The 20150-nt window shown below is 55.3% G+C and overlaps 1 protein-coding gene across 2 annotated transcripts in view; it reads left to right on the forward strand.

Annotated features, from left to right (window-relative positions):
- Nucleotides 1–4373: 4373 nt before the first annotated feature.
- Nucleotides 4374–20150, forward strand: part of ARHGAP27 (Rho GTPase activating protein 27) — a 28868-nt gene continuing 13091 nt past the window's right edge. For both annotated transcript variants that reach the window (XM_065898125.1, XM_065898126.1), the window contains exon 1: nt 4374–5030. In XM_065898125.1, coding sequence (XP_065754197.1) covers nt 4374–5030 — 657 coding nt within the window. The remainder of the gene's footprint in view (nt 5031–20150) is intronic.

Here is a 20150-nt window from a genome sequence, read left to right on the forward strand (position 1 = left end):
GTGCGCACACTATTTTTAAAATTTCATTTTATGCAATAAACTTTCTAGTGAGGGGCCCCGGCCCTGAGAAGTGCTTTGCAATGCACCGAAGGACCTGCTGTGTGAGTTTTGAATGATTTTGCAGTAAAGACCTGATCTTTCTAACCTGTGGTCTGGTTTCTGAATCTTTTTTTTTTTAAATATGTAATTCGGTTATTTTATTTATTTGTTTATTTATTTAGGCCGTGCCACCTGGCATGCAGGATCTTAGTTCCCCAGCCCAGGGATCGAACCCAGGTCCCCTGCAGTGGAAGCGCAGAGTATTAACCACTGGACCGCCAGGGAAGTCCCTGGTTTCTGAATCTTAATGCTGCCACTGATTGGGGGAGACCACAGGCCCTCAGTTACCATCTGATAGCCGCCCCTGCTCTCTTGTCAGTCAAACCGTAGGCAACGGAGGGCAGGAGGAGGGTGGTTATTGGTAAACATTTGCAAGCAGGGGGCTTGTGTGCCAGGAGTGGGTATGGAGAAGAGGGGAAGTAATTCTTCAGTCTACCCCCGACCCTTCCCTCTCCCCGGAGTCAGCCCCCTCCCCCCCCGTGGGATAGGATTTCAGGGCCTTTGGGGAGCTTCACTTACATACACTCATATAACTAATGAAGCTAATGCCTGAAATCCCACCGTGATGGCTTCTTTCCTGTTCCTTAAATGTCAAAGCAGACTCCTGACACTGGAACATGTGAAACCATTTTCCACAGGGTTATCCAAGGCAAGAGAAGAGGCTCAGGAAGGAAAGGTTTGTGAGCAGGGCCCGATTCAGGGCTCATGGTTTTAGGGCTCAATGTGGCCTTTACTTGGCTGCCAACTTTCCTCTGAAGTTCCAGAAGAAGTCCCAGGGGTGGGGGTGGGGGGCGCCTGCAGTGGGAAGCCCGCCACTGCCCACTGTAAAGACAGAAGAAGGAAACAGACTAATTCCCAGGGAAATCAGGTTGCAGGAAAATGGGACTGAAAGATACAGGTCTGCAGTTTCCTGTCCTTGAAGATGCCTCTCAGCCTTCGAGGGACCACTCACTCTCCGCCCATTGCATGAGCCCCAGCTTCCGTCAAGGGCAGGTAGTGGTGGGCTCCGAGGAAACCCGAGGGACCTGGTGCGAGGGCTAGAGGAGGCGGGCCCAGAGGAGGGCCAGGAGCACATGACCTGTGTGCTACCTTTGGACTCAATCCTCCATCCTTAGCAAGGTGTTTCTGAGAACACTTGTGTCTCCCTTCCCCCTCCTGCCTAAAGGAGGATGGGGGGGGGGGTTGGAGACCTCAATTCAACCCCAAAGAGGAGGACAGCTCACCTCATAATAAAATTAGTGGTAATAACTAATCTAATGTGTGTTCTTAGAACGTGATCATAACAATACATTTGCTTAGTGCATCTCATTTAATCTTCACGACAGTCCTATGAAGTAGGTGTTATAATCCCCAGTTTATAGGAAAGAAAACTGAGATGCAGAGATAAGGTGAGCATCTTGAGTTCAAGCCCCAGGAGCCTGCTCTGAGCTTATCCTACGGACAGATTGGAGGAGGCCCTCCTCCCCCACAAGGATCAAGGCAGGGCAGTGGGGGAAAGGGGTGGGGTAGAGCAGTGGAGGGAAATCTGGCCAGCAGTTGGTGAGAAGGCCTCCTCCCCTCTCATCCCACCATCCCGGTTCTGCTGTCTCCACCTCCGGGAGACCGCCAGGTGTGGCCCAGGATCCCGGGAGGTGCAGGGGAAGGGGTGGCGCCTCTGCTCCTCGGGCGCTGGCCCGTCCCAGAGGGGACAGGAAGCCAGGACACCGGGGATTGTCTCTCGGAGCCGCAACCCCAGTCCGGGAGGAAGTTCTGCCGGGTGCTCTCCGCCGGTGCCTCCCTCGCTATATTGTTGAACAGGAAACAGGGCAGCGTGGGAGCAGGGCGGTGGAGGAGGGAGCGCCGGACGCCGAGCCCCCGCGCGGCTGCCAGGACAAGTGGAGGCGAGGCCAGTGGTCGGACACCCCGAGGTGCCAGGGTAGGGCCGGACTGGGCGGGGGTGCTGATCTGGGGCGGGGAAGGGGACCGCAGGTGGCGGGTCCTCACCCGGGAGCATCGCAAGCCAGCCCCTTCGCACTGCGCTGGAGCCTGAGCTGCGCGGGCTCGGAAGGAGGGCCGCGCGGGACGGATCTTCCCCTCCCCCGAGAGGAGGTGGGAGGCGAAGGGCTGCCCTCCGTCCCGGGGCAGGAGGGGCGCAGGCCCAGGCCCCCAGCTTCGACCCAGGCGTTGGCGCCGCTGTGGCTCTTGTCTGTCTCCCGGGCAGTGGACGCAGTGCACCTCCTGGTGATCGCGCTCCAGGGATCCTCCCAGCTCCCCCATCCCTTCCGTTCTCTTCGCTACCCCAGGGTCGGGGAAGGAGCCGAGGGTTGGGTCCCTCCCCACCCAGCCAGTGACCCTGCGTTCCGGGGAGCGTCCCTGCGGTGGGAACCCCGCTCCAAGTTTTGCCAGGCCCGGCCGAGTTGCGTTCGGAAAGAGCCTGGGGAGGACGTAAATGGGACGGGAGCGGGTAGTGCCTGCAATCCGCACAGTTCAGGATGCAAATGGCCTTGCTCGGATTGGGAACGCCCCGGCAAGACTGCAAGCCCTGGTCGAACAGTCCCTAAGCAGCGCGCCCGCGGGACGCAGAGGCTCGCGGACAACGAATCTCGCGCGTAGGGGTGGGGCGGCGCAGGGGCGGGACCCTACCCTCCCTTGGATCCGCTCGCGACCCTCCAGCGCCCCTTCGGTCGCAGCCCTCCCTGCCCCTGCCCCTCCCTCTGGCCGTCTCCTGCCCCGGGCCCCGCCCCCAAAGTCCCCACCGGCCCAGGCAGACTTCTTTAGGCTCCTCCTCGCCCCTCCCAGACACAGCCGCTTTGGGAACTGAAGGCAGCCCTCTCCTTCTTTGCTCTCCTTGCCAGCTCCTCCTTCCCGAGGTCTCTCCAGCCTAGCTCTTTGAAGCCCCGCCCAAGGAGATGGCAGGGGCCTAACCTGCATACATCCGCCGGCTCCGCCCAGCCAGCCCATGGGCTCCTTGAGGTCAGCCCTGCCGACGTGAGTGAGCGCGGGGGTCCAGGGGAAGGTGGTGAGAAGGGGTGTCCCCCCCCTAGGGTTTGGTGGCTTAGCTCCCGTCAGCTCAAGGACCCCGCCTCCAGGGCCCAGTGTGCTTAGTGACTCAGTTTACACCCCTTCCCCATCGGGGAAAGCTTGAGAAGGAGGAGGAGCGCTAGACCAGACCAGACCTTGTGCCTTGGATCCCTCAGCTTCAGCAAGAGGCCGAGCTCCAGCTGCTGGTCCCAGGTCACCTTTGTGGGTCAGTAGGTGTGGTCGATGTAAAGGCTTGGAGGGACCAGCCACACAGGCAGGCTTACAACTGGGCTCTGACTCCCTCCCCCAACATACCAAGGGCCAGACTGAGCTGGCGTGGAGGGGGTCGTGTTGTGGTGATCACTCCAGGAGAGCTTTGGAGGTCCCTGGTTACACCGCACGGGTAGTCACTGTCCCAAAGTGCATTCCCTTGGGGCCATTCTCATGGGGCAAAGTAGAGATCACAGGGCAGGGGGGCAGGCCGCAAGGCCGAGCCTCTCTCGGGAGGTCGAGATGGGAGCCAGAAAGCAGGGGGCGGTGCCGGTCGGTCTGGGCTGGCCGGGCTCCGGGTTCACGTCTGTGGCAAAGCCGCCGGGGAAGGAAAGAGCAACCGAGAGAACCGGTTCCCCCGGCCTTGGCAGTCGCGGCCCCTTACGCCAAGGCCCTTGGACTAAGCGGGGCAGGGACACTCCCAGACTAGAGAAAAGCGGGGGCCGCTCCTGGAGCCCGCGCCCCAACCCTGTTCCCGCGGGCCTTGGGCGCACACGCCTGGGGAGCGGGGTGCCAAGGACGCGATTCCCTGAGGGCTGGAAGCGTCGGGGAGGGGTGGGACGAGGGTAATGGAATGGGCTATTCTTCCCACTTCACAGACGCGGAAACTGAGGCCCAGTCAACTTTTAGGCAAACGTGGGGTCGACTTTATCGCGGGCACTCACCCCCATCTCTTTGAGCCAAAGCTTCCCTGGCTGTAAAGCTGGACCAGTATTACCCACAATCTCCCCACCAAGGGATAGAATTTTACAATCAACCGAGAGAATGAAAGGGCTGTCTTAATTCCATCACTGAGTGTAAGAATGAGAACCTTAGAGATTATTTTATCCAAGTCACCCGTTTTAGAGATAGGAAAACTGAGGCCTGAACGTACACAAACGATTGTAGCTTCGGTACTCGAACCCAAGTTTTCCATCTCCCTAGTGCGGTGCGCTTCCCGGCTCGGCGGCCCTGACCTCCGCGCCCCTCCTCCTCGTTGCCCACAGGGACACGCCGCGGCCACGATGGCGGCGGACGTCGAGGGGGACGTGTACGTGCTGGTGGAGCATCCCTTCGAGTACACGGGCAAGGACGGGCGCCGCGTTGCCATCCAGCCCAACGAACGCTACCGCCTGCTGCGCCGCAGCACGGAGCACTGGTGGCACGTGCGCAGCGAGCCCGGCGGTCGCCCCTTCTACCTGCCGGCGCAGTACGTGCGCGAGCTGCCTGCCCTCGGCCACCCTGCCCCCGCCCCGCAGCCGCCCGCGCGCCTTCCGGGTCCCGCAGACCCCGAACCGCTCTCCTATGACTACCGCTTCGTGAGAGCGTCGGCGCCCGCCGGTCCCGACGGCGCGCCCGCCGAGCCCCGGGGCCGCGCGGGCTCCATGTGCGGCCTAGCTCGGCGCGGCGCAGCAACCCAGCGCCGAAGCCTGGCGCCCTGCCTGCCCGCCTGCCTGTACACGAGGCCCATGGCACCTGTGCGGCCCGCGCAGTCTTTGGACGACCTGGCCCGCACCGCCGCGCCCCCTGCCGGTCTCCTCGGGAGCGGGGGCAGCCTCAAGGCCTGCAGCGTGGCGGGCTCTTGGTTGTGCCCGCGGCCTCCGGCGGGCAGCAACTCCGAAAACGTCTACGAGGCCATCCAGGACGTGCGCGGCCAGCCGCTGGAGCAGCACCCGGAGCAGGTACGCCATGGGGAGCCGGGAGCGGGCAGATGGGCGGGAGTTACGCGCGCGGCGCTAGGAGACCCGCTCAGTCTTGCATCGGGCTCCACGGAGCAGCAGTGTCCGCCGGCTTTGGACCGCTCACACCGAGCCTAACTTTACTCAACTACGAAACGAGAGGGGTACAGGCTTACTAACGATCTCTTAGCTGCAATTCCCAAACGTCAAAGCTCCCTGGAGCCCAAAGGGTTTTTGTAACTCAGCTGATGGCAAACTTTGACTTGAACCATGTGCGGCCGTGGACGGCCTTAATTTATCCCATTTAGTGTGAATATTCAAGTTTTGCTGCAGAAGTGCAAATAAACCCGATTACAGGCTGCTGCCCAAGCCTTGCAGGGAGAGTTATGTCGCCTGTGGCAGGTGTGTGCGCCAGTTATCCTTCTAAAATCCGAACCATTCCGAAACGTATCCAGAATGAAATAGGGGGTTGTGGACCTGCCGCCGCCGGCTCTACCTGCCTCGCCTTTCTCACATGAGCTTGGGCGTCAGAGGAGATAATGGATGTGAAAGTCAGGGGTCTGCTTCCTTTTTTGACTGGTTCCAACATTTTAGTTCCTTTTTTTTTTTTTTTTTTTTGTAATTTCGATGGTTTTGTTTCAGAAAGAAGTCCAGTTATCGCGAGGATGTTCTTTTTGCCTCAGAATTCGGTTATGTAAATTTGGGAAATTTAAAATTTTTATTTAAATATCATTTAAAATAAGAGCACCTTTTTAAAACTCTTACATCCTCAGAATACTTCGGCGGCCTGGACTTCTTCAAGTTTAGGGACTTTTCAGGGAGAGGTGGGGGCGTGGAGGGCACAGGCCCCCTCTGACATGTGCCACATCTGACAGCTGTGTAATTATGGGCAATCCACTTCCTCTCTCAGGGTCTCAGTTCGTGTTTAGATCAAGGGGGTAGGGGATGGATGACCCCTGAAGCTTGTGAGTCTCTGATTTCCTTCTTTGGACCCAATATGATTACAATAAATATTGATGCCTGCCACGTTCAGGGACTGAGTCTGGGAAGAAAGAGGCACCGTCCCTATCTGTGGGTTCCTGGGTCTTCCCTCCGCCCGGTCTCGTTATGGTGCAGTGTTCAGGATTTGAGGCAGAGACTCGAATTTGACTCTGCTGGGTCACCTGCCAGCTCCTGACAAGCCGCTTCATTCCCCCGGCCACGATGCCCTCTTGTGTACATGCAGAACAATACCAAAGGATTCGAGGCGTTGAGAGCCTTAAACGAGGTGAAGCGTGGAAGTGCTTGGCACGTAGTAGGCGGTCAGCCAAGACTGGCTGAGGTCCCACTGGGTGTCTTTTCCTCCGGGTGCACGCCACCTTTGCTAAGGTTTCTGCAAGGACCAACCCGCCCCCTGGTGGCCAGAGCGGAGAACAGCATGCGGTGGGTGGGGAAGGAGATCGGGACCCAGACCCGGAGCTGGGAGAGTTGCGGGGGCGGAGCAGGGATGGGGCGAGTCCTTCAGCCAAGCGCTTCTGCTAACCCACCAGACAGCTCCTCTGGAATACATGGCTGGATGCCAGCACCCCTTCCCCGGCGCCCCTCCGTTTACTGAGCAGGCTCTCGGCGGCACACTCTGGGGCCTTTCCACATTCTCTGTCCTTGTGATGGTGGGAATGTCTGTCTGGCCCTTGGAGGTGCACTCCTCGATCCTTGAGGTGGGGGACTGGCCTTTCTCTCTGAACCCCAGCACCTGGCATAGGGCCTGGCCCAGAGCCTTGCCGAATGTGTTGAAGAGGGACAAAGAGAGCCAGCCCCCTTACCATGAGCCGGGGCTCTGCAGGTCTGCCCAAGGGGCTCCACCCATGAGCCCAGGACCAAGATGGGAGAAAGAGGGAGAGGAGACACCACCACCCCACCCCACTCCCCGCATCCTGGTACCTCCCGAGAAGAGAAATCACCCCAGGAGCCAGGGTCACTGCCCCTTCTTTCTCTAGCTGTGGCAGCTGCAGTGGCGTATTAGGAGTATGTGGGCACAGGTGATGATGGGGGTAGCGCTTGTACAGGGAGGAACTGGGGTGTCTCCCAGACACCTGGGTTTTGGCAGAGAGGCTCTGCCCATTCCCACTTCTGGCCCTAATTCACTGTGTGACCCCAACAAGTCACTTAGCATCTCTGGTCCTTTTTCCTCCCCTGTGTAATGGGTATAATACCACACTCCCTGTGACTGTGCTTTATTCGAGTGTCAGCTGTGGGCTTCCCTTGACACCCCATCCCTGACAAACTCCAGGGGTGGGCAGGTGGTTCCCTCCTGGGAAGGAAATCCCGCCCTGCTCTCAGTTGTTCAAGATAGCATTTAGAGAAGCAGTTTCCTGAAAGGTGAGCCTGCCTGTTTTCTCCTTGGAGGATGCAGGAGAAGCGGGTCCTACCTTTCCCCTCCATTCACTTCACGTGAATTGACTGAACACCTGCCAAGCACCAGGTGAGCCTTTGGATCTAAAGGTGACTGAGGCACAGCTCCAGCTCTGAGGGGTTCACTGTCTGGGATGGGAGATTGGGAGGAGGGGACTTCAGTGCCTGACACAGGCCACCTGTAATGGAGCTACACTCGGGGTGCATGGGCAGAGGTGGAGGTGCGGGAAGATGCGGCACCTTTGGGGCCTTACAGCTGGGGCTCAGGAATGGGGGCTTGGGGTCGGGAGTGGATGGTGTCTTGCCGAGCCGGGGCTCATGGGCTCTCGCCAGGAATTTGGACTTTATCCTGCAGCTGTTGGAAGGCTTTCAGCAGAGAAGCGAGGGGGATTGAGGAAAAACCCCTGTGGCTGGGTCTTGGAGAATGACGAGGACCTTCATGGTCTCCCAGGCACACAGTGATAATGGGAGATTTGGGAGGTAGACTTGGCGGGACCTGGTGGCTGATGGGTCGGGGGGGGTGGGGTGGGTGGGAAATCAGGAGGAGCTCCAGTCTCCCAGTCTGCACTCTGGGGCAGACGGTGGTGCTGTTCACAGCTGGGATAACTGGGGAGGAACGGGTGGGGGAAAGACGCGGTGCGCACTTTGGCCCTGCCTGGTCCAGTAGGCAGTCGGATAGCTGGGGCTGCCGTCCAGGAGGAGACCTTCAGCCTGTGATGGAGGAGCCATGGGTGTGGAGAGAATGTGGGGAATGTTGGGGATAGGAGCACCTGAACAGCCCTGGGACTATTGCATTTGGGTGACTGACAGAGGGAGGAGAGAGGATCATAAGGGGAAAGAACAGTCAGGGAACAAAGAGGAAAAGCAGGAGGGTGCTGACCCAGAAGCTGAGGGGAAATGTCCAGAGAAAAGAGAAGTTAGATGAAGGCCGTCGAACATTTATCGGTAGTGGCCACCAGAAGGTCAGCGGTCACCTTATCAGAAGCTGGTCAAGGGGTCAAGGGGCTGCTGAAGGCAGAGAGCAAAGGGCCAGAGAAATGAAGGTGAGGACACAGATAGCATGTGGACAACTCTCAAAAGCTTAGCGGGGAGGGCGACCCGTGCGGTCAGATGCGGGTGCAGATCTAGGGTGGAGACTCCCCCGAATCTCAGTGAAGGGGCAGGAAGAGGGGGAGGCTGAGGATGGTGAGGAGGTCGTTGAAGGGATGAGATCCCGGGAGAAAGGAGTGAGGGAGGGACCCAGAGCAGAGGGGAAGGGACCTACTTCCTCTGAGGAGGAGCAAGGATGTGTGCATGGAGGTGACATGGGGTCATTGGCAGGGTAGGAACAGTGTCCACTTGATGGGCCATTGGACAGGGGGAGATGGTGGCGAGGAGGGCAGGACAATTGGCAGAGGCAGGCACTGTCCCCGCCACAAGAGAGGAGCCTGTACCACGTGGGGCATTTCATAGCCTCGTCATTAACCACTCACTTGGCTGGGGAAGCACACAGTGAGCATCTAGCGTGTGCTGGCCACCGGGACACAAAGCATGGTAAGACATGACGGTCCCTGTCCCAAAGGGGCTAACGGTCCTGTGGGCTCTCAAACACTCATCCTCCCAGCAGCCTGGGAGGCAGGCATGGGTACTCCCCCACGTTTGTCCCGAGTGCAAACAGAGGTTCAAAGAGCTTTAGTGACTGGCCAAAGGTCACACGGCCAGGAGGTGGCTGCTTCCAGATCAGTTGCAGGCCTCCAGACCCCAAACCCCACCCTTACCAGGCTCAGTCTCAGCCAGGTGGCTTTCAGGCTTGGCCACTCTGTTCTCAGCAAGGACAGTACAAGCCCAAGGCAAACAAGGGTTCACTTTTGGGTATTTTTTGGTGGCACCGCGCGGCTCGCGGGATCTTAGTTCCCTGACCAGGGATTGAACCCGGGCCCCGGCAGTGGAAGTGCCGAGTCCTAACCCCTGGACCGCCAGGGGATTCCCAAGTGTTCACTTTTCTGTGTGCTCCGTATGTGCCCAGCCGTGGGCATGGGGGCACGGAGGAGGCAGGGATTCCAAACGCTCCCCTTGAGAATGAGATGCCCCAGAAGGGGGCAGAAGCACACCCTTCTGAGGCAGGCGGGAGGTGAGCTGGAGGACTGTATCCCCGCCAGCCATGCACACCCGCTGGGAGGCGCCCTGAGGGCCCAAGGAAGCCCGGTGAGGAAGGGGCCTCTGAGACTCCTCCCCGGTGGCTGCTGCGGGGTCACCCCCGGGCGATGGGCCGTCCTGACTCTGGGATTTCAGGATGCGGTCACCATCGCTGCCCCAAGATGACTCAGAGGTGGGAAGGCCCAGGCCGGCCACCTGGACTGGAGCCCGCCCCTGCTGCCGGGGCATTGGCCGCAGGGAGGAAGGCGCTACAGCCCGGCCTCTGCAGCTGCTTGTGCAAACAGCCCAGGAGGCACCGCAGGTTGCACAGCGGGTTCTGGACTGGAAGGAACCCCAGGGCCCTCGTTGCTCCCTCCTCCTCTGCCAGGAACCGTGAGTGACCTTTCGCCTCCCAAGGAGTTGGGACCCTGGGGGGAGGAGGGACGTGCCACAGCGGTTTTCCCACGCTCTCCCCGACTCCCCTCCCGGCCTTTCCCTGTACCCTAGAACCCACCCGGTGACCCCTGCTGCCAGGTGCCCCACTCTCCTCTCTGGATCCCAGCCCTGGCATGCACTCCCTGGGACAGACTCCAGGGGCAGCCCCAGGCAGCTGTGATGGAGATAAGGGAACTGGCCTTGGGCTGACCCACCTGGATCCCCCTTTGGGACCAGCCAGGGGGCCTTCTAAAACGGGGGGCTGGTAAGAACAGGGGAGCCGAGGCCAAGCGAAGGACCTAATGAGTCCCCTTGTCCATACGCCCTCCTTCCAACACCTCAGCCCACCCCCACCCAGTAAGGGCAGCTGCCCTGGGGTGGCCCAGCTGCTTTCTTGACACCTGGCCTGAACTCACCCTCCCCATGACTCACCTGCAGCCCCAGGCTGGCCCGGGAGCCCCACTGCCCAGCCTATGACCTGGTTTGTGAAAGAGCAGGTTCTTGGGGAGCTCCCTCCCATCCTCACCCCACATTCCTGCCCACTGAGAGCCCCCCCTGCCCACTGCCCCCAAGGCAGAAAGGAGCAACCTCCCACCCTGCAGACTGTTGTCACTGGGTGATTCCCCCACTCCCCCAGCCTGGGCCTCATTTCATCCGGTTCCCTTCAGCCCCCAGGCCTCCTGAGACAACCCTGCGGCAAGCCCACCTGCCTCCACACTTCCTTCCTGGGCTCCGGCAGCTGGCCTCACTCTGTATCTATTTTCTCTGCCCTTCCTGGAGCTGTGGGTCCAACAGTGGGAGGGGTCGGGCAGTTGGTACTGAATGCCAGCCCCGATGGCCAGTCAGTGCCAGGTCCTGGGCACGGGAGAGCCCATGATCATGACCGGAGGTAGCTGATGATCAGAACATGGTCAAGGTTCCACGGTAGAGTGTTGGGGAGATTTGGAGCTGGATCTAAGTGGATCAGCGAGGGGATAGTTGATGTTGGTTGGTGTTGAGGGAAATGGGGCTCCCAGCGCTGGGTCCCACGAAGGGGTGCTTGCTAAAATTCGGAGACTGTTTCCAAATTGAGGAAGGATTGTGGTGTTGAGGGGATTTCCAGAGCTACTGCCTAGGCAAGGTGAGGCCTGCAGGACCCTTTGTCCAGCCCAGGCTCTGGGCTCCATGGTGCCGCCCTGCATCCTCTCCTTGCCCTGCCTGCAGGTCCACCGTGAGCATGAAGGTGAGTGGGCCAGGACTCCATGTCTAGGCTTCATGTCTGTGCCGGAGGCTGGGCCCACTTGGGCCCGAGAGAGGAAGCCCAGAAGAGGCCTGCCTCCAGACCCTGCCAGCCATCTTCACTCCTCATTATACACTGGAGTGCTCCTCGCCTTGTCTGAACTTGTAAATTACTGTTTCCCTATAAACATAGTTTAACCCCATTGCAAATATTTGGATAAAGGGGCGGAGGGGGAACTTCAATCTAATGTTTTGGGGTTTGGGTCTCTCTCCATGCGTTCTGCTTTCCTAGGCTTACAGGTTGGGGAGTTTTACAGGTATCCCAGCATGCTGACAATTATGCTGTACTTTTTCACTTCCACGTTCCTTGATTCAGTAAATGGCAGGTGATGTTACCAGGCTCTGGGAGACAATGAAAAATCAGAGGTGGTCCCTGCCCTCAGGTAGCTTACTGTCCAGGGGGAGAGATTGACAAGTAAATGACAGTTACAGTATTCTGTGACGAATGCCACTGCATGGTGCTGTGGGGGGCACGTATGAGAAGCCCCCCTCCCGGGATCTCTCAGGCGAAAGGGAAATCTACAATCCTCCTGTCCAGGGAGGGGATGTCAGAGGTGAATCCTAACGGTTTCTACAGTTCAGCCTCCTGCAAAACCTTCTGGACCTGGTGCTTTTGCAGTGACAGATTTTTTTTTTCTTCTTCTCATCAATGGTAATTAGTCTTTTCGAGTTTTCCATGGGTTCTCTAGTTAATTTTGGCCTTTTCATATTTTACCAGGAAAGTATTCCTTTTTAAGTTTTCAAAGATTTTCATAGACCTACAAAAACTGTATACATTTTCTGTTTAAGGGAGGTAAGGGTCCATATGTATCAAATCCAGTTTATTGATTATGTTATTCAGATGCATTTCCTTTGTATGCTTCTCTTTTTGTCTTTTGTTCTGATTCTGATAGAGGTTTATTAAATCTCCCACTCAAATTCTCTCTGTAAATTTATTCTTGTACTTTTTTAAAAAAATTTATTTATTTTTGGCTGTGTTGGGTCTTTGTTGCTGCGCGTGGGCTTTCTCTAGTTGCGGTGAGAGGGGGCTACTCTTCGCTGCGGTGCTCAGGTTTCTCATTGTGGTGGCTTCTCTTGTTGCGGAGCACGGGCTCTAGGCACGCGGGCTCAGTAGTTGTGGCGCACGGGCTGAGTTGCTCCGCGGCACGTGGGATCTTCCCGACCAGGGCTCGAACCCGTGTCCCCTGCATTGGCAGGCGGATTCATAACCACTTCACCACCAGGGAAGCCCTTTTCTTGTACTTTTAATAGTTGTTGCTTTTTCTGTTTAACTATAATGCTATTGGGAGCATACAGCTTTTGACTGTCCTGTCATCACAAATCGTGCCTTTGGATCATTCTGCCATGTCCCTTTTTAACTGCTTAGTGCTTAAACCTGAAATTCCACCTTTCTGTTATTAATATGGCCACGCTTCCTTTTTATTTCATTTTATTTTATTTTTTGCACTTGCTGGTCTCTCAGTATCCTTTTATTTTCAACCATTATCATTTTTTTTAAAGTGTATTTCTTGTACATATCATATCACTGTTTTTTTAAAACCCAAGCTGTCTCTTAATGGGATAATTCAATCTGTTCACATTTCATTTAACAATTGATACACTGTCCTTGATTTTATCACTAATGGTTTATTTTATGTTATTTTATTTTGTTATTTATTTATTTATTTGGCTGCGCCAGGTCTTAGTTGCGGCACGCGGGGATCTTCGTTGCCGCGTGGTGTCTTTAGTTGCTGCGGCATGCAGGATCTAGTTCCCTGACCGGGGATCAAACCCGGACCCCCTGCATTGGGAGCGTGGAGTCTTAACCACTGGACCATCAGGGAAGTCCCACTAATGGTTTATTTTACATTTATTGGTTTACCTTGTGGTTTTCTTTTCCCCTTCAGTCAGGTTGCTCTTGATTCCCTTTTTCTCTCCCTGTTAATCTGTTGTCCTGCTGCACTTTTCTCGTCATTAGTGGCTCCTGCTTTTCCCTGGGGTTCCTAATCCAGTGTGTTGTAGAGGCTGTGTGTGATGAGGACTCTTTTTCTCAGCAACCCATCTGGAGCTCTCAGAGCACTGTCAGTCTGTAGACTTGGGTCTTTTTCCAGCTTAGGGAAATCTTTTTGTTACGTGATTATTGTTTCTTTTACTTTTTCTTTCCTTTGCATGTTAGCTCTCCTGGCTGGATCCCACCAGTTTCTTATCTTTTCCCTCTGTACTTCCATCTCTATGTGCTTTTGCTCTGAGGTTTGAGGTATTTTTCTGCTTGGTCTCCCAGGCCACACATTTGAATCTCAAGAGTGACTCTCTTCTCCTTCAATTAGTAGTACAACAATATATTTTAAGTTCTAAAATAGTCCTTTTTTTCCTTCTTTTGTGCCTTACTTGAATCTCCTTAAGAGTTTTTATTTTTTGTTCATGTTGTAATTATATTTTCCAGCCCTCTATCTTTCGAATAGCCTCAAGGTGTTCTTTGTTTTTGTTTTCTTAAACCAGGTAGTATACTTACATGGCTTAAAAAAAAATCAAAGCAATATTAAAAAGTATATAGCAGGGCTTCCCTGGTGGCGCAGTGGTTGAGAGTCCGCCTGCCGATGCAGGGGACGCAGGTTCGTGCCCCGGTCCGGGAAGATCCCACATGCCGCGGAGCGGCTGGGCCCGTGAGCCATGGCCGCTGAGCCTGCGCATCCGGAGCCTGTGCTCCGCAACGGGAGAGGCCACAGCAGTGAGAGGCCCGCGTACCACAAAAAAAAAAAAGAAAAGTATATAGCAATAATTCTCACACTGTTGCTTCCATGCCCTGTTCTCCATTGGCTCAAAAGTCACCACTTTTATTAATTCTTTCTATTCTTCCAGAGTTTCTTTATACAAACACAAACTGGTATCAATATATATTTGATTGTTTTCTGTCTCTCTTACACAAAGATTGTATGCAGGACACAGGGTCCTACATCTTGTTATTTTTTGCCCTTTTGATTTAACAGTGTATCTTGGAGATTGTACACAGAAAGTATCCTTCCTTATAGCTACATGGTTTCCCATTGTAGGGATGTATCATAATTCATTTAGCCAGTCCACTGTTGATGGACACTTGGATTGTGTCCTATCTTTTGCTATTACAAACAACACTATAATAAATAATCTTTTACACCTGCACAGGTAAATCGAGGATAAATCCCAGAAGTACAGTTGCTGGGTTGAAGGGTAAACAGTAGGTATTTGTTAGATGTTGCCAAATTGCTGTGGGTGGGGCTTATACCAATTTGCTCTCCCACCAATGCAAATGAGCATGACTATTTCTCCACAGCCTTGCCGACTGAGTGTCATCCAAATTTTGGTTTCTGCCAATCTGACAGGAAAATGTATTATCTTAAGGTAGCTTGAATTTGCATGCCTCTTTCCAGTGAGAATGGGCATCTTTTTACATATCTGAGGACTGTTTGCTTCTCTTTCTCTGTGAATGGCCTGTTCCTATCCTTTGCCCATTTATCTGTTGAATTATTGGTCTTTTTCTTTGTTGATTTCCAAGAGGTCTTTCTGTAGGGAAAATCACCCTTTGTCTATTACATGAGTTGTAATCCCTTGTCAAAGTTTGTCTTTTGACTTTGCTAACGATAATTTTTGGCCACACAAGTTTTCTTAAAATACATTTATGTAGTCAAATGTATAACTCACACGGGCTTCCCTGGTGGCGCAGTGGTTGAGAGTCCGCCTGCCGATGCAGGGGACACGGGTTCGTGCCCCGGTCTGGGAGGGTCCCACATGCCGCGGAGCGGCTGGGTCCGTGGGCCATGGCTGCTGAGCCTGCGCTTCTGGAGCCTGTGCTCCGCAGCGGGAGAGGCCATAGCAGTGAGAGGCCCGCGTATCGCAAAAAAAAAAAAAAAAAAAAAAAAAAAAAAAAAATGTATAACTCACTTATTTTATGGCGTTTATATTTAGAGTCTTTGTTACTAAGGCTTCCCCCCCTCCATATGGCTGCACTACGCGGCATGTGGGATCTTAGTTCCCCAACAGGGATCGAACCCGCACCCCCTGCATTGGGAGTGCAGTCTTAACCACTGGACCTCCAGGGAAATCCTACAAAGGCTTTTTTTTAAAGAGAATTTTGCTTATATTTTCCTCTCTGAGTATTGTTGTTATGGCTTCACTTTTTTTTTTTTTTCTTTTTTTGCGGTACGCGGGCCTCTCACTGTTGTGGCCTCTCCCGTTGCGGAGCACAGGCACCGGACGCGCAGGCTCAGCGGCCATGGCTCACGGGCCTAGCCGCTCCGCGGCATGTGGGATCTTCCCGGACCGGGGCACGAACCCGCGTCCCCTGCATCGGCAGGCAGACTCTCAACCACTGCGCCACCAGGGAAGCCCTGTGGCTTCACTTTTAACATCTGAATCTTTGATCCTTTCGGGGTATGCCTGAGTGGACAGAGTGAGATGTCGACTCACCTTTAATTACCTTTTCTTTCCAGATGGTCATCCAGTTGTCCCATCCCCCTTTACTGACAAGTTCTTCTTCCTGCCATGATTTGTGATGGCGTCTTTAGCGTGTCCTGCGTCCCAGTCGTACTGGGGTCTGATAGCAGTGGCCAGTTTGGTGGCTCTGTTTGTTCCACCTCTCTCCAGCCCCTGGGCCATCAGAGGAGTGGAGTTTATTATGAGTCTTTGCTCATCAGGGCTGGGGGCGAGCTTGGTGGGGGGTCCCTAGAGCAGCGGTGGTCTCTGCCAGTGTGAATTCTCCCTGCGTCCTCGGCAGGCCCAGCCTTAAGGACAAAGGGTGTTTAGCCCACCTGCTTGGCTCCCCATCAGCTCCTGGGGGCAAGGGGTCTGGACAAGGCTCCCCCTGCCTTCACCCTAGGTGAAGTCTCGTGGCAGGGGCAGTCTACACCAGGGTCTCCCGGGTCCCAGCCTCTGTCTCAGGACCTCTCACCTGTGCCAGCCAGGTCCTGCCCACTCACCTGCACCAGCTCCCACTTGGTTTGGGCAGTAGAGGGTAGCAGCTGGGAGAAGAAGAGAAGCAGGGCATGTTTAAGCTGCTATATTTCAGAATCCCTGGCCCCAGAACTGTATCTTAAAGGGAGAGAAATTCCTTTGTCTATGACAGATTGGGAATAGGGGAGAGCTGGAAGGGCCGGTCTGTTTGCAGATAAGAAATAATGAATACCTTCTGAAGTAGTAACACTGAGGATGAAGAATAGGAAAAAAAAAAAAGTTTGAGGGTTTTTTTCTTTCTATTATGAAATTTTTCAAACATGCAAAAAAGAAAAAAGAATACTGAAGTGAATATAATTATACTTATTAGCTAGATTCAACAGTTACTGTTTTCCATGTTCTATCTTTTTTGCCAAGAATAAAATTATAAAAGTTACAAATGCCAGAGTTCATTATATTTCACCCTTGAAAGCTTCAGCATGCACCTCTTAAAAATGATCAAAAATGATCTTTTTCTCTATCACCATGATACCATTATTATATCTAACAAAATTAACATTAATGCTTTAATATCCTCTAAGATCCAAGCCATAGTCAAATTTCCCCCATTGTCCTAAGACAAGTCTCTCACAGCCGGTTCAAACCAGGATCCAATCCTATGCATTCACTGCATTTGGTTGTCTCTTAAATCTCCCTTGAACCCCCTTCCTTTCCTTCTGCCCTGACGCGGACTTGTTAAAGATACCAGACCAGTTGTCCTGTAGAATGTCTGTTTTAGATCTGAATGTTGGCTTCCTTGTGGTGATGTTCCCATGCTCCTCTAACCCTGGTGTTACCTGGGGACTGGTAATTCTGAAAGGTTTCCACAGGCTGGATCGCCAGGGCTCCGAGGCAGGTGATACAAGGAATCAAGGATGATTCTAGGTTTCTGCTTGAGCAACAGAGGTGATGCTGAGATGGGGAGGAGAATGAAGATGAACTCGGTTTGTGCATCTTTTCAGTGTACCAAGGCCATCCTGGGGCGGGGGGAGGGGTGCAGTTGGATTTCTCAACCTGGAGATACAGTTGCAAGTTGTTAACCTAGTAAAACTGGTCGAGCTTTCCCAGGACAGTAGAGTGAGAAGCAGAGATGAGACACCAAGCACCCAGGAGGTGGACAGAGGAAGGAGACAGACCAAGAGGCCACGGCCTGAGGCAGTCCAGGAGGGGGAGAATTTTAAGGACTAAGGACCAGAGAGGAGTCAGGACAGACCAGGACCAAATTAGTCATTGAGGAGGTTGTGGGAGACCCGAGCAGGGGGCTGGGTATCTGGGCGAGATGGTGGGTGAACGCACTCCTTCAGGGAGTTGGCTCTGAAAAGGAGGAGGGGAGGGCTGGGTCCAGGGACACACTTTTTTTCTTTCCAAGATGGAGAGACCTTGAGTTTGTTGAAATGCCAAAGGGACAAAGGCTGGAGAAGGGGCTGGAGATTAGAGGTGAGGCAGCTTCTGAGCAAATGAGAGTCAGTCGGGTTCCCGGGCCCGTTGGGGAGGTCAGCTTGGACAGGAGGACCCTGCACCCCCATCAGGGGAGGGAGAAGGAAAGGTGAGCGCAGGGACAGATTGGCTTGAGGGGGTGGCAGAAGATGACCACCCGGTCACATTTTCCCACCTCCTGAGGCTGGCTCATAATCACAGCGTTTGCTGCCCAGCGGGGTCCTCGACACACCATTTCTGATTCCTCCTGGCCCAGCAGCAGGAGACCTCCTGGGTGTCTGCCAGCCTTCCTCAGAGCACAGGGGGTGGTAAGTGGCGAAGGGGCTCCACCCCAGGCCTCACCCCGCCAAGTAACCTGGAGATACAGTTGCAAGTTGTTAAGCTAATAAAGATGGTTGAGCTTTCCTAGCACAGTAGGATGAGAAGCAGAGATGAGACACCAAGCACCCGGGAGATGGGCACCAAGAGTCTGGGAACAGAGTCCAGAACCAAGGGCACCCAACTGAAACCCAAAACCAGAAAAGCAGAAGTGCAACCCTGCTTTCTTCCCCATGTCCCCATGTGGGTGTGGGAACTCAGGTTCCTGCTTGGCTCTTTTGTACCAGCCAACCCTTTGAGCAGGGGAGAGAATGACAGCCCATTCTATGGATAAAGAAACTGAGGTCCAGAGATTCCAGGGGTTGCCCAGAGAGACACTGAGACAGAGTCTACACAAGAAGCCAGGTCTCTGGACTCTGGCTCCATTCTTTTTTCCCTTTAATTGAATGGAGCTTCTGCCCCAAACCCAGGAGAAGAACCTCACCCCAGGTCCTTGGGTTTGGAATCTCACACTAAGTGCCTCTCAGGGGGCGGGGTCAGGCATGGCTCCCCACTGCACCGGTGGTAGGGGTGGATACAGAGTGAGGCCTGGACTCTGTGCTGGAGAAGGTGTGCTCAGAGGAGGGACAGACGCCAGAACAGGGGCGGTTCTGTACACGGCTAAGGCCCTGGGGACAAAGATCACGACTCATTTCCCCCTCCACCCCAGCCCGGGTGGCACAGAGCAGGCTCAGAGGCAGCCGAGGAGTTCCTGTCCGCCCTGCCCCGGCCCCCCTTAGCCAGCCCCTAGGCTCAGTCGCTGGTCTGTGGGCATTTCTTTTGCCTCTGGTCCCAGACAGCTGATAGGATTTTCTGGTTGCACCTGCTCCTGGCCCGATACTTCTGTGAGAGTTTTGGAGAGATGGGCGATATGCAGCTGGCTTGTTGTGTCCCCTTCCCCCACCACCCCGCACGTGCCTCTCCAGGCGCGAGGGTGTGGTGAGAGAGGAGGACTCTGCTGGGGAGCCGCTGTGGTCAACACCTCCTCTCCCTGGGGGAGGGGAAGCCCAGGCAGGAGGCCTGAGGAGCCAGCCTCGGTGACCAGGACAGGCCAGAGCTGCGTGGGTTTTGCTCGGTCCCTGAAGTGTGGAGCCGGAGCCCAGAGGGAGACCCCAGGCGTGGGAGCCAGGCCTCTTAGAGGGGAGGAGCTGTGGCCAGGGTGCTGGCTGCCTTTTCTGTGGTCCCAGCCATCCCCCCACTGTCACTCCTGGTCCCTGCCACAGGGAGACCCTGCTCCCCAATTCCTCCTGCAGGGCAGTGCTGAGGGCCTAGGTTCCCGCGCCTGTCCTCCTGTCTTCCCTCCCCATCCCAGCTCCTCCCTGGTGGCTCAGCTGCTCTGGGATTTGCAGAGCTTCTTTCCTTCTCGGGGGCTTGGCTTCTTCTCTCTTGGTGGCTGTCTGTGTGTGTGTGTGTGTGTGTGTGTGTGTGTGTGTGTGTGTTCCCTGGCCCTCAGGGTAGGGGCAAGGTGATGTGCCATATGTGTGACAAGTGAGGACTCCAGGCCTCTCTGGGGGATTAGTCTTGCCCCTGGGCTGCTGGCTTCTGAGTTGGGGCCCAGGGGATGGTAGTGAGGGCAGAGTAGGGCATAGGCCTCAGACTTGCTCTGAATGGGGTCTCCGCAACTGTTCCACACCCCAGATCTACACCACGCCTGGCTCGACTTGGGTGTCCCTGTCCTGAGCCCACAGTGGGTGCAGGGGAGGAGAGCCTGGGGGATGTGGGCCGGGAAGGAAGGAGAGCCAGGGCTGTGGGGTGAGGGATTGCTGAAATGGGAGATGAGGGCCCTGGGATGCAGGTGGGAGGGTGAGGGTCAGAGCGTCCTGTTCAACCACTGCGGGCGAGCCCGTGGGCTGCCGGGTGGTGGGCACTTGGGGCTGAGGAGGAAGCACCTCTGAGGGGATTAATAAAGACAAGATGGACCCCAAAGTCTCGGAGGAGAGGCCGCAGCTTCTTATCCAGGACCTGCTGTGTCCTCTGTGAGCACCCACCTGGTGAGGGGGTGAAGAGAGGAGAGGCCAGAAGAAAGCTCTTAGGGTAGGGTGGGGTGGGGGGCTGGTCTCTGGGTCCATGTAGGGGGGGAGGGGCCTGGGTGTACCTGCTCGTGTGTGTGGGCACGCAGGTGAGGGTGCACGCATGCGTCTTGGTGACCAAGGCTGGAGGAGGCGG

Source organism: Phocoena phocoena, chromosome 19 (genome assembly GCF_963924675.1).
Source record: "Phocoena phocoena chromosome 19, mPhoPho1.1, whole genome shotgun sequence".
NCBI classification, from domain to species: Eukaryota; Metazoa; Chordata; class Mammalia; order Artiodactyla; family Phocoenidae; genus Phocoena; species Phocoena phocoena.